This window comes from Nipponia nippon, unplaced genomic scaffold (genome assembly GCF_047370975.1).
Source record: "Nipponia nippon isolate SJK-2023a ecotype South Korea unplaced genomic scaffold, ASM4737097v1 scaffold_7, whole genome shotgun sequence".
In the NCBI taxonomy this organism is placed as follows: Eukaryota; Metazoa; Chordata; class Aves; order Pelecaniformes; family Threskiornithidae; genus Nipponia; species Nipponia nippon.
This window is the reverse complement of record NW_028262391.1, coordinates 11,432,994-11,447,146: the sequence shown is the minus strand read 5'-3', so window position 1 is coordinate 11,447,146 and position 14,153 is coordinate 11,432,994. Positions and strand designations below refer to the sequence as shown.

Here is a 14,153-nt window from a genome sequence, read left to right as displayed (position 1 = left end):
GTCCTCAAGTTTCTGATCAAAAAGGAACGCCCCACTTAGCTGGGTGTTCTCTGGGGAGAGGCCATTACTTCCCCTTTCCTAACCACAACATACAGTCACTCTGTTCCTTCAATTGAGTAACACTGAGCAAAATGGCGGCCAGTCCCTGACAGAGAGTAAGCTTGGGTCCAGGCCTGTGAGCAGGGTAAGATCTGTCCTAGTTAATTCTTGCTTAGGACAAGACTTACTAAAGAACAACTACAACAAACGATGCTTTATGTGCTGCCTTCAAGCTACAGTCCTAAGCTCTGTTAATGCCATGATCTGCCTGTGGTATTGGTAGGTAGAAATGCTTGTTGCTGTGACTTTGCAGTCAGGTCACATTATGAACAGTAACGTTTGCAGGTAAAGAGTGGAAAAATGTGAGCCTAAAAAGGATCTTCTGTATTCCATCTGACCTCCCCCCTTGCTACTTGGCTTGAATACTTGCACTATAAATTATAACTCCCTGTAGTACTCAACACAAACATACATAAGTTGCAAGCCACCCCCATGCTGGAGGGCACAAAAATTACCCACTACACCTTTAAAGAAACACTTCCACACTGAAGGAAGAAAGATCAGACTGTGGTGCATAGACATCAAAAAAAAAACCCAAACAAACAAACAAACCACAACAGCCTGCAAAAACTGTCCCCCAGGGCTCCAAAAGGTGAGAAGTGATTTATGTGCCCAAAACAAACCACTTAAGCCAATAAAATTTACAAAACCCAAAATAGTTTTATTTACTTTTCAGATTTCTGCCTCCATGAGACATTTTGCAAACATGCTAAGGCTACAAAATGTCCAAGTTGACAAAGACATGCAACGCTGACCATTCAATAAGTCACGGCTATTATAGGAGCGACCGTGCCCACCCGGGCCACAGGTCCCGTACAACAGGGATGGTGTACAGTGATCATGGCAACGTACTACGCAGGACCTAGTAACCTGAGGTAGGTCTCTTTACAGTAAGAAAACGATGTCCTACACCAGTGTTACATCCTGATCAACAGGAACCTGTTTAAAGTTCCAGAAGACGTGGGGTGGGGGACTGTTTCGTTAACAAGTGTGCAATAAAGAAACAGGAAACATTGATGTTGTTTAACCTTAGTATAAGTGAGCAGAACAAAGAGTTAGTGTTACCCATGCCAATGAAAGCCAACCTAAACCTCTGAGGAGTGTTAGCAGCTTCAAGATAAAGGAGTCAGTCAGCTGAAGCAACTCTGAAAAGGCTTTCCTGCTAGCATACAGGGTATGATTTGAACCTTATGATTAATTTGTTACAGATCATTCCACGAACAGTTAGATTTTGGTTGTGTTAGATCAGCGAAGCAGGAAGAGCTTGGGCTTGCTTGCGTTAAAATAAACCCTGCTGACACAGTAAGAAATACTGTATCAGGACACTGAGAAAATACGAGGCCTTAATGTGACCCAGAAGCGGTTCTCCACTCAGGAGATCACTAAAAACCCTGCTTTGGGAAAGCATCATGGGAAGCAGCAGCCCCTGCCGTGGTGAACATTAGCGATGCTCCAAATAGCTTTGATAAATTACAATGCAATAGAGTTACACCACAGAGCTCTTCTCCCCTGCGCTAGACAACAAAGATGTGACAATAAAGGACACTATTGCAAAGCTTCACTTCCACTCAAGACACACAGAAAATCCGGCACTAGGAAAAGACCAACTGTAAAAGACAAAATGGTGTCTGATACAGTCCGATAACAAAGCCAGATCTCTGGTACCGTAAACTGTACAAAAATGATAGAAAAGAATATGCACTGTTATTAATACAGTGCTTATTTTAATATAAAATAAACAGCTTACATTTCCACTGTAAATATAGGCTATATACAGAATTATGTATAGATATAGCTACATGTATAAAGCTTCATTATAGGCCTCTGATACATTTATAACTATGGCTCCCTGAGCCATTTGTAGAGTGCATTTAGTAACAAAAAAATTAGTAATATGATTATGGAATAAATACAATAATAAAAACATGAAGAATTCTTCTGACACCGTTTTAAAAATCTCTCTGGCTTGACACATTGTGCTAAAAATTAAAAGATGAAAAGGCAATAATCTGCTTGAAGGAGTAGGAGGAAGAGGAGCTGGCCTGCCACAGGCAGGGAGCATAGCTCTCCAAAATTAAAGTGACTTTGCCCTGAATTTTAGCCCTTGACAGCAACCTTGTTCTCCGCAGCAGCAAACATAGCATAGAAGCGCGAGTTCTCATTGGCCAGAAGGGCAGTCGGCGTGTCGAATTCCACTACCTAAAAGCAAACAAGGCAGGTAAAGTATGTCAGTAAAATCCAGCAGAAAATGGATTCCCACCCCTTGGACTTGTGACACGGTAGTAAAGAAGCCAAAACATGGCAGTAATCTTTAGATGAAACAACAGGCGCTGAAAGTACATGCATTTATGCAGAAATACTGTAACCTGGGATGCTTCAAGCTAGCTCCTTCTCAGAGGAAGCAACCTCTGGTGGCTCTGGCAAACAGAGGCAGATGCCATGGCTTTTTGCCTTTTCTACCTTTAAGAGCCTTGCCAAATGTTCTTACGTTTGATTTAACTGTTTATGGCTCCCACTTGGAAGCCTGAAAAGCGGGTAAAGTATCTCTCATATGCCTGTTTGATAGCACAGGGCTTCACGAAAGTAATGGGAACCTGCCACTGAGCCCCAGCAGAGATGCTTACGTTATTACCCATCTCAGAATTAACCTACAAAGGGAGTTTTAAAAACACTTTTAAAAGAGAGACAGTTACTCTATGGTACTTTCTTGGAGCGCAAAAGAAATTTTGCCCTCTTTGATCTTGTCACGGTCAGGCAAGAATTGATTCTATTGCAGTATTATTACCAAGGATGTGAATGAACACAGAGGATTTTCCACCCTGCAATGCTAGCTGTTCCTTCAGTTCAGCCCGCACATATGGCACCACCGGACTGCAACAGGAACTGCAGCCACAAAATTCTTTCTGCTTACCTGTCCTTGTGTTAGCACCATGATCCGATCAGAGCCCAGTACCGTATGCAGGCGATGAGCAATTGTTAACATAGTGCAGTCTGCAAATGCCTCTCTGATAGTCTCCTGAATCAGTAAGTCCGTCTCTGTGTCCATAGCAGCTGTGGCTTCATCCAGTATCAAAATCTGAAAGCAGCACATAATCCTGGCTGTTACCCATAGTAACGCTTTCCCTCCCTGAACATAGGAATATGTGGAGTGGGCAGAATTACCATGAACAAGAGTTGTCACAACTGGCAATCATTATGGAGCTGTGGTCACAGAGGTAGGTTTTACAAGCACCCTTTCAGTTTTCTTTATGTAATTGCCTTCAACGAAGTTACCTTATGGATCACACTTGCATTTTGTGGTCACATCCTAGAGCCACAAGATGATTGGGTTCTGACCTGGGCCTCAAGTTTCCACTACTTTCAGTTTTCAGCAGCTAGATCTCAAATACAAATTTTACTGGTAAACTAACCTGACACATCCTTGGTGGTGACAGTTCTTCTGGAATGAGTCAATACTGATGAGGCTTACTAACTTTCTTATGCTGGAAAGAATTACCCTTCCTCTCAGACTGAGACAAACTGATTTGGAGTGGTGTCTTGTCAAAGCTAAACCAGACTTGGCCTGTGCAGGTACTGCAGAGAGAGCAGTAACTTCTGCTGAGTAGCTTTGGCTTTAAAACAGATGCAGAGGGAAACTTAAACTATGGTGTGCAATGTTTAAGAAAAAAGGATGTTAAAATCAGAATCCCGGTCAATCTCAATCCAAATGTCCTTTCTTACTCTAATAATTATTTGTCTTCCATTCTTGCAAAACCCTTAACTTCACTGGCACAGCGTGGTCCCAAATTCCACTTGGAGACTACATTTTAGTGGAACATCACGTAGAAGGAAAGTACTTGGGTGACATTTACAAAAAGGTGGAAGAAGGAAATAGTCTGATGCTTACCAGTAACAGGACACTCTGAATAAATGATTAGGCCAGTCTGACACCCTGTTATTAACACTAACAAGCAATACCTTTCTGCAGCTGCCTACAGATGCCTTTCTAGTTGTTCTAACGCTATACCGTCTGTGGGTTGCAACAACCGTTGGTGTGATTCCTCTGACAGATAGAACGAATCTGGCACGAAAAACGCTTGCTCAATGCTATCAGTTTGCTATCTCCAGCTATTTCTCTCAGCACTATGCTCACCTTGCAACGACGCAGTAGAGCTCTAGCTATGCACAGTAACTGTCTCTCTCCAACTGAAAAGTTTTCCCCATTTTCCATCACTTCCGAGTCAAGTTTCATAGGCAGCTGGGCAACCTGTGTGGAAAAGAAGAGGCAAAAATCTTAAAGAATTGCACAGAATTTTCGTATCTCCATGGCACGAGACAAACAGTTGCTCCTCCTGCAAATCTGATTTTGCCCATGTTCCAAAATATCCATCACACTTTGCTGACCATCTCTCCCTCTCTTTTGGGGAAATTAGTAACAAGCAACTAATGCTAAATCAACAATACGACATCAGACCTGCTCAGTCTGGTTGAAATACCCGTGACTCAGTGATAGCTCCTGAGAACACTACTAGTTACTAAGCTAGAAGAGCTATATCCTCTCAGCAGGCAACTTTAGAATGACTTAAGTACAAAATATTTTATTTCTAGAAAAACACATGCCACGTACGAAATCGTATCACCATGAACAGAGATCTCCTGAGTCTTTCTCACCAAGAGAAAAGAGTGACCTTAGTCCCTGCAGGAATTACTGCAGCCTACGTACCACAGCCATACATGCCACCTGACTTACAAGAAAAGAACTGGAAATGTCATGGCAGTAAGACTTGCTGCAGAGGGCCTCACAAAGGGCAGATTTTAAGTTCAGTATAAATGTGCATGTGTGGCATTTACACTCACAAATGTAAATGTAGAACGCACACCTAAGGCACATACAGAAAAATATCACATGAAATATTGTAACACCCTAGGAGTCCCTGTGATGAAGCGACACTCTGCTACGCTATATACTAAAAAAGCAAGCATTCGAAATATGGCACGTTCTCCAAAAATTCAGTCTCATTACTAGAAATAAAGCATAGCCAATAAGGGAGAAAACTTGCAAAGAAAAAGCTTTATCTAAAGGTCTCTGAAGCAGCTACTAACAGAACACGTAGGCTTGAAAGCCAAAACACAAACATGTATCTCATAGGGCACATAATACTTACACACTCCTTCATATGAGTTCTGTCCAAAGCATCCCAGATTTGTTCCTCACTGTACTGATTGAAAGGATCCAAGTTTGATCTGGAGGGGGAAGCAGGAAACATAACCAGAATTTTTATTCAGTAATGAATGGCAAAACAGCAGTGTGCTAATTCTTCCGGATGGATGATTCCCATCTAGCCTTCCACTGACAGAATTTCCTTGCCAAGGAAATCAGATGCTCCCAGCACACTAGGGGTTAGAGTAGCCAAAGAACAAAAGAGTAGAGAAGGAAGACAAAGATACAAAAACTTCAAGCAAATCTAAACAGAAAGAAGGCTTTCATAGAGGATGATCACATCCAGTTCTGGATTGGGCCAGCTAAAATCATCTAGCTGTGCTTTTTTTGCTTCAAAAAAAAAAAAAAAAGGGAACAGAAGCTAGGATGCCTGAGAACTAACGTCTCACCAGGCACCTATTTGAGTTCAAGTATAAGCTGGTAGCCTTCTTTTTCCTTCTTGCCTTCTTATGGTCTCACTAACCTCACAGTGCCACTGAATAGCACGGGTTCCTGAGGAATTATTGAGAGTTTGCTGCGAAGATCTGCCAAACCAATGTCATTTATTTTCACGCCATCAATTTTAATGCAGCCTCCAGACAGTTCAACCAGACGAAAGAGTGCCATTCCAAGGGAAGACTTCCCTAAAAATGAGACAGGAAAAGCAATACTAGTGTTTCTACAGTCATAGCAGCTTTGAGATGAGAAAGCATTTTAAAAGCTGTCCACGTGTAAGAAAAGTGTTTTAAAATACTACAAAGTCCTGGCAAACAAGGCTGGTAAATGCTGGGGTTCAGCATTTAAACTTCTAAGCAATTGTAGGGGCAGCTCCTAATCTCTTCTCACAGAAGCCACCCCTGCAGTGGTGCCCCACCCCCGCTACCAAAACCTTGCCACATAAACCAAATACAGCAATATTAATTGCTTCTTTAGAAATTACATTTTGGAGCTGCTTTAAGTCCTCTCACAAACAGGCGTTTTGATTCTTCACGTTACAGACTTCTGAGGTAGCTGAGAGCCAAATCCGGCTGCAGCATCAGTACAGAAAAGTTTCAAGAGAGTCAAATAAGCTGCAATGAGCAGGTTGTAGGTAGCATTCTGTGCTGCTAGGTGGCTTGGGGTGTTACACATTATGAGCATACTGGCTCAGGCAGAGTAGGATATCCCTCTAAATGAAAATTTGTTTTCGTTATTGTTTACAGGGATCCGACTTATGTATGCACATGAACAGAATTCACCACTGACGGACTGCTGGACCACTCCTGTGCGATTAACAATTATTCAAACATGGAGAAGACAGAGGAGAACCAATGACTGCCCCACTCTCTTCCATTCCCATTCTGTAAAAGTGGTAATCTAACTCTGCTTAGTGTTTTTCCTTACCTGAGCCTGTCCTTCCCACAATGCCAATCTTTTCCTTCGGTTTGATAGTAAAGGACACTTTTTTAAGTACTAGAGGGAGGTTCTCTCGGTACCGCATCTCTGCATTTTCAAAAACAACTTCACCTTCCTGTGGCCAGTCCAGAGGAGGAGTTTTATTTTTAATTCTAGCAGGAGCTTCCAGGGAAAGCGTCTTTAAAACAAAACCAGAAGTTCAGTTTCCAGTAAACAAAACACCAGAAAGGAAAATTATCAGTTGCAGCTTTCAGCAGGAGTTCTTCCTTGCAGACTCAGCCCATATCAGTTTACGGCAGTTCTGTGATGAGCTGTGTGGCTGGAGGCAGGCCCAGTGGTTCATAAGTTTGATGTGTTACATTGACCACCCTGCTGTTCCCCTCCTGTTGCCTCAATAATGACATTGGTCCTTCTACACAACAATGTTTTTCATCAACGGAATTCAAAATATATTTTAGGCCTACTATTTATGAGCACAATCCTATTGAGTTTTGTGGCACTCCAAAGACTGGATGCTTCTGGATGCAAAATCTGCCGTATTTCCATGTCTCATTTGCTCTGCCATGCCAAGGTCACCTCTGTTGATTCTGACACAGAACATGACACATTGTAGAAATGCTACCCTCCTCATTCTCTTCTTCATTCTCCCCTGTTCTATTAAATCACTGAGTCAGTCAGGCCCCTTCCCACTTGCTCACTCACTATTTTACTCTGCCCCTTAATAGGTCCCTCATTAAGGAGTTCACAGATTAAGCAGAAAAGCAGAACCTGTGAAAACCAAACACATGCCTTTATAGCATGTTTACAATGAAGCCAAGGCCACTTTCCCATATTTGGCACAAGCAGCCTCAGAGAATGGCAGAAATCCTGTCATGGGATTCATCTCATGCAACTTTAAATGCATACAAAGTAAGAATCTCCAACTGAACCAGGCCCTGTCAACTCTTTTATAGTCACTACAAAGAAGCTAGTGTTTCTGGAGTGTGATTTTTCTCATTCTAATATAAACACTTAGAATGGGTTATAAATTGTCCTCTGGAGAAAGCCATTTCCTACACTGACTACAGAGAGATCCCACAGGGACTATGCCAATTGTGGACACCTGCAACATCTCGTTACAGGCAGATTAATTGTACCCCAAGGGTTTGACAAAAACAGTGATCTTCTACGATAGTGCTCCAGTTCTTTGAGTTTGCTGCTCATAACAGCAACCTTGGAGCCTGCACTGAGAGAAGCCAAGCCTGGGACTTGGCAAGACACAGAACCCGCATGGTGTTTCGCTGCTCACCCACACCCCTTCACTTTAGATTCAAACTAGTTTTACAGTTTCATAATAAAACGGCTGTCTAGAGATGCAAATAAGAAAAATCACAGAAAGCGTTGCTTAATAGTGATATAAAATGATAGACAGTAACAAAAAAAAAACCAAACAAAAAACACCAAACCAACCAGTCTACAACCAGTGGTTTTGCCACTGAAGGCCTAACAGTGATAAACCCATCTCAGCCCAGTGAGAGATACCAGGCAGTATTTGGCACACAGTTCTCAGCTCGTGTGGTCACCAAGTCTTCCATACACAGAAATTTTCTACTTAGATGCCACGAGAGGACTGGGGGAGTGGGCAGTTTTAATTTTTTTTTTCCTCTTCTGTATTAAATCCACAGGCTAAAAAAAGTTCTATAAATATCAACTACTACATAGCCCAGATTTACCAAACAGATATATATCTCCCTCCGAAGCTCAGAAGGAATGTTTATTATGTATTAAGTAAAAAAGCCTTTCACCTCAAAGACCAGACCCAGTAGAAGGCTTTCTCCTGGCTACACTTTCCCCATTGGCCTACACCCAGTTCTGCATACACAAATCCTAGGTATGAAGAAAGGGTTACAGATACTCAGAGCAATCACAGCAGCTTGCTAAGCATTTAGCCTGGCACATTTCTCATGTTTAGCCTAGCACACTTCTCATGTTTGCCATGAGAGCAATTCCTTGACTTTTTAAGCATATAGAAATATGTTACATGAGACAGCTGTGGAAAAAGAAGTAAACTGTTTAGGATGAAGCAGAATTACATGTAGATAAAATAACAAAGTTATCTGTGTTTAAATGAAAGAGTTCCATTAGGTTTGGAATGAAGGATGCCAGAACACCATCCTTTTACTGTAAAATATTGTACTGAATTCCCCTTTCACACATTTCACTCTTTACTGAGAACGTCAGCAAACTTTCAGCATCCTTATGTAACTTCAGCGATGCCAGGCAAGTGATGCCTGTAAGTTTAGTTACCTACCAGCTCTTGTGCCACTCATCCTGCCAATGCTCATATACATGCTTCATAAATCAAATTCACTCTGCAGTATTGCAGTACATGCATTAACAGGTTTACAAGATCAGAAACATACTTTCTGTACTAAGGCAGACTATGGCTGACTTTCTCTTCTCTTATGCCAGCAAAATAACAAGCAACAAGAAATTTTACAATAGGCAGTTGAATGTATTACTGTCCTACCTTGATATAGTGATCAATCCTCTCCACTGAGGTGAATCGAGCTTCTGTCTCTGAAGCAAGTCTGACTGTAAACTGGAATAACCCTGTTAACTGGAGTGATGGGAGAAAATGAAGACAAATTTAGAGAGCTGTGATTTATTATTGAATTAAGAGATTTGCCCTAATGGATATTGTGGCCAGCGGGACTAGGGAAGTGATCATCCCCCTGTACTCGGCACTGGTGAGGCTGCACCTCGAATCCTGTGTTCAGTGTTGGGCCCCTCACTACAAGAAGAACATGGAGGTGCTGGAGCGTGTCCAGAGAAGGGCAACAAAGCTGGTGAAGGGTCTGGAGCACAAGTCTTGTGAGGAGCAGCTGAGGGAGCTGGGGTTGTTTAATCTGGAGAAAAGGAGGCTGAGGGGAGGTGACATTGTTCGCTACAACTACCCGAAAGGAGGTTCTAGGGAGGTGGGGGGTTGGTCTCTTCTCCCTAGTAACAAGCGATAGAATGAGAGGAAATGGCCTCAAGTTGCACCAGGGGAGGTTTAGACTGGATATTAGGAAAAATTTCTTCACCAAAAGGGTGGTCAGGCACTGGCACAGGCTGCCCAGGGAAGTGGTTGAGTCCCCATCCCTGGAGGTATTTAAAAGATGGGCAGACGTGGTGCTTAGGGACATGGTTTAGTGGTGGACTTGGCAGTGCCAGGTTAATGGTTGGACTTGATGATCTTAAAGGTCTCTTCCAACTTAAATGATTCTATGATTCTCGATACAAGTACTCTTGGCATTGGACACCACGTAGCTAAGGTGCCCAAGGCAAGTTAATTTTAGTTGAAAGTTAATTTTAAAATAACCATAATTTATTAATCACTTGGAAAGCCAGCAGTTTAGGAAGGTTTCCCACAAGAACAGCTTTAAACATTAGCGGTCTAAGTTTTGTAATTTCACCTTACTACCACCAGGAGGCAGAAAAGGCCAAACAACAGCTCTAATAGCAAGTATTCTGAGCCCTGAAGTCTTGTCTAAGCCGCACAGCTGCAACACTGGATGCTGTTCGCTGTGAAAACATACTGCAGGCAATACATTACGACATCAGTTTGGCAGATGTCTGGTGTACCGTCAATCCAATTTCCGGAAATATCCAGGAAAATTGCAGCATATGAAGAGCCTCAAATGGTTTCTACTTCATCATTTAAAAAGAGGCAGCTCCCCAAAACAATAGCCTTAAGCACCTAGCTCCTCATAATTTGTAACTTGGCTGCTAGCAAAAGGTCCTGACTCTGAATTGCTTTCCCCTCCATTACCAAAAGGGGTAAGAGTATCTTTTTCCATTCTAGTGCATTAAGGGAAGTTTTCAATGGTGTGTTACTTTTACTTACTAGCAATAACTACATTAAATGAGAAATTAAATACTACAGTATGTGGACATACTCACCTGCACAGCGTATGAGATAGCCAGCCCAGCATAGGCAGGAGGAATCTGGCCATGCATTAAGACAATCATAAGGCCAGTGGTTGTGATAAGAGCAATGCTGATAATGTCCAGCCGTACAGCTAGCCAGCGCATTGCACAGCTGAACAGGTAAAATGGTGCCTGATTGTCATCTAGGAGCTCCTGATACCTGAAACAAATGCAGGAAAGGTTAGTAGACCTCCACGAGCCTGATGTTCTACAAATAGCAGAGCTACTTAAACCCCTGTTCCAGTATCAGAATTCAGAGTGAGAAGACTAGTACGTCATTGACATAAAAGTCTCAAACTAGGCCATGAAAGCAGGGTTTACAAACTTTCCTGAATAATGTCAGATATCTACTTAGCTCAAATTCTCAGAAGTCATACTACCAAGTTTCTGTGTACAACAATGCATTATACTGGGGGCCAATCAAAATGCAGGGGCATTACACACACTTTCACCACAACTTCACCTATGCAAGACCTCCTAGAGGATGTTCGATGGCTACATCGAGGAGTAATTACTCCACAGGTATCAGCAGCAGTGCTTCAGAATACGCAGAAAATATGTGCTATTTTATCTACAAGTGTAAAAGTTACACTAAGTTTTGACAGGACTGGTGACACTAATTAAAACACATCAATAACCATTTAATTTACAGTCCTGACACCGCAGAGCTGAGAAAGTATATTTAAGGGGAGACATTTGAGAGATTCACAAAGCCAGTAACCAGATTTTCTGATCATGCAACTCAGTTTTACACCGATCACTGTTGCACAGTGTGTGCAGTGCTTTAGTGCTCTGGCACCAGCAATGCTAAGGGACTGCTATTTGCACCTCTGCAACCTTTCATCTAAGCTGCTGTAGCAGTGTCTTTCCAGAGCTTCTGTGGCAATTTTCCCTGTGCTCCCACGCTGTTGGTCTCATGACCTTGCACCTGCAAGAGCCTGATATTGCTATGGTGGGTTCTCAAGGGGAGCAACTACCACTCACATGAGAAATGTTTCACTTCCGCTCACTAACATTTGTTTTGCAGATTTTAGTTTATACTAGAGAAAACCAAGCATACAGTGCACAACAAGGCGGCTAACAATCACTTAAATACTTGATAAATGCTATCCAATTACACATGTGCACAGAGACTAACAGCTCATCAATACACACGCTGAGGTTTTCTTACCATGCTCTAACCAATGCTAATACCATCACAAGGAGAAACAACCAATAGAAAGCATGAGCAGGACCTGATGAAAAGTATATACTACAAGGGAAAAAGTACGGCCAAAAAGTTGCCTTCGCCATTACCGTTGCCACCTGCTGCACTGCAGAGAACTCTAGAGGAAGGCATTGACAGGGGACCCCATCCCTCTTCTTCCCCATTGGCTACTGGGGAGTTTTCCCTTTCCCTTCTCCTTCTTGTTCTCCCTCATTTTTTTCCCCCGCAAAGTAACTTTCACTCTTAGAGCCAATGTATGCCATCAGCTATAGATCCCATTAATAAAGCTTTCTGAATGTAAACCTGTCGCACCCTGTGCTCCACCACTCTCAGATGCATATCCAGACTGACCTGTGCAGAAATTCCTGTCCTTTGTGGTAGGCATGGATTGTGGAGAGACCCTGTATGCTAGATGTAATGTGAGACAGGAATGGAGACTGTGTGATGTTGTCCAGACGCTTAAGCTCTCGAATAAATACTCTGGAAGGAAAGAAGCACTTTTAAGTGACATGTACAACCACCATATGCCAACCACTACATTGATGCATATATATTTGAAGAACCCTATGTCCTTAATAACAGATCAAAGCCTCTCTACTTTTAGTCAAAGCAGCTGATGCACTTACCTAGACACAACATGCAGAACCGTGAACAGGACAATGAGGGGCCCCACTGCCACCAGGAACCAGGGGAAAACCCCAGAAATCACCCCCACACAGAAGAACACAAGGATGACATTCTGGATGAACATTTCTGCTTGAAATGGCAAACGAACATCAACTGGAAGAGATGGAAGGAAAAGAGGAAGATCTTGAGTACAGAAAGCTGAAACGACCTATATAAAGCAATTCAGTCCAGCTGTACATCATCATTGACAAGGACAGTGATTTCTCATGGCTTATTCAAATTAAAAATGTACATTTTCATCAGGCATGCTTTTATCTTCTGAGATTCTAGTAGTCTTTCCAATTATTCCCATTTGCAGAAATAGCACTGATGCAACTCTGGCCTAATTACCACCTTTGCTGCACATCAGCTTCACCCTGACACTCTAGGTTCCCCCTCCATTAACTGCTAAAAGTCCGTGTGCCGTCTGTAGGTACAAAAGCAGCTGCACATTTTCTTCTTTATAAGTGAACGGCCAGACTTGAGATATCAGCTGCCTTCTAGAATCATAACCCAGGTACGCCCCAATTCCTGCTTTGTCTATTACAAGTACACATTTGGCAATGGATATAGGGTACAATGACCCCAACAGCAAGAGACTGGAGAGTATTAAGGAGCTAACTGGGAGGTCTGAACGTGGGATCTACAGGGCACACAGTGAGATGTACCTTCATCCATGTCTTTGGAAAATCTGTTGAGAATCCGCCCAGTGGGTGTAGTGTCAAAGAACTTCATGGGGCTACGCAGAATCCGTCGGAAGAGCTCATCATGGAGCCTTGAGGATGCTCTGAGAGTTCCCTGACAATGCAGAAAATGTAGCATTATGAAAGAATGTTTGCCTTCCTGTCGCTACTCCTCCCCTGGGCACCAAAACATTCTGCTCATTTTCTCTCTCCAACCATAAGGTTCTTTTCTTGCATTCTGTGCTTCCAACCAGTGGAAGGAAGCTATTAATTCGGGAAGAAGTTTAACAGAAAGCATGGTGCAGCCCCAAGACATGACTTACGGAAACCCCACAATCCGTGATCTGACTTCCTCTGGTTCAAAAGCCTCTCTTGAGAGGTGACCGAAAGAACCACAGTGACAGGAATATGCAGGAGTAGGAGGTGGGGAGATAAGGAAAACAACAGCATTGGCACATACCTTTACAAAGACAACGCCACGAACAGCTTTCAGGATCAACATAACTGCCATAGACAGTGCATAGATGCCAGCATAGTAATGCATGTGAGGGTTATCTTTCATACTGTTGCTTACGACAGTATCATTTCCCAAAGTCACAGTGGTGTTCTGCAGAAAATTCAAGGTTTCAGCGAAGAGTTAGTTAAGACAAGGATTAAGCATGTACACATTACACGTAGTAGAATTTAACTGTCCTCTGTCCCCTCCCACCATATTTGATATTTCTTCTTTAAATAAAGTACTTCAATGACCTTTGAATACTTCAGGAAGTTTTCCCTAGCAGAGATACTTGACGTTTCGTATTTGTTGCCCTTGGCCTTTTTCCTACAATATCTTTGAAAGCACTACAATACCTACTTCATTTGATTCCTAATCTCTCATTTCATGCTTATCATTTCTTGTGTTCTTCTGAACAATGCCAGATACTTGCATACCACCACTCCTATTACACAGCAATATTCACCTTGGATAAGT

At 42.5% G+C, this 14,153-nt stretch overlaps 1 protein-coding gene across 7 annotated transcripts in view; it reads right to left on the bottom strand.

Moving 5' to 3' along the window:
- The window catches only part of ABCC5 (ATP binding cassette subfamily C member 5), a 53,634-nt gene that overhangs the window by 2,313 nt on the left and 37,168 nt on the right, over positions 1-14,153 (bottom strand). For 5 of the 7 annotated variants that reach the window (XR_015700465.1, XM_087739397.1, XM_087739399.1 and 2 more), the window contains 12 exons: positions 13,641-13,787; positions 13,166-13,295; positions 12,458-12,611; positions 12,183-12,311; positions 10,598-10,784; positions 9,183-9,272; positions 6,662-6,851; positions 5,763-5,922; positions 5,244-5,322; positions 4,232-4,345; positions 3,011-3,175; positions 2,215-2,298 (listed from right to left, as the gene is read on the bottom strand). Coding sequence is in view for 5 of the 7 variants with exons in the window: in XM_087739397.1 (XP_087595523.1) it covers positions 2,215-2,298; positions 3,011-3,175; positions 4,232-4,345; positions 5,244-5,322; positions 5,763-5,922; positions 6,662-6,851; positions 9,183-9,272; positions 10,598-10,784; positions 12,183-12,311; positions 12,458-12,611; positions 13,166-13,295; positions 13,641-13,787 (1,629 nt within the window). In the remaining 2 variants the exon portion in view is untranslated. Of the gene's footprint in view, positions 1-736; positions 2,299-3,010; positions 3,176-4,231; positions 4,346-5,243; positions 5,323-5,762; positions 5,923-6,661; positions 6,852-9,182; positions 9,273-10,597; positions 10,785-12,182; positions 12,312-12,457; positions 12,612-13,165; positions 13,296-13,640; positions 13,788-14,153 lie in introns of those variants that run through there. The other 2 variants (XM_087739402.1, XR_015700466.1) reach the window with 2 other exon arrangements.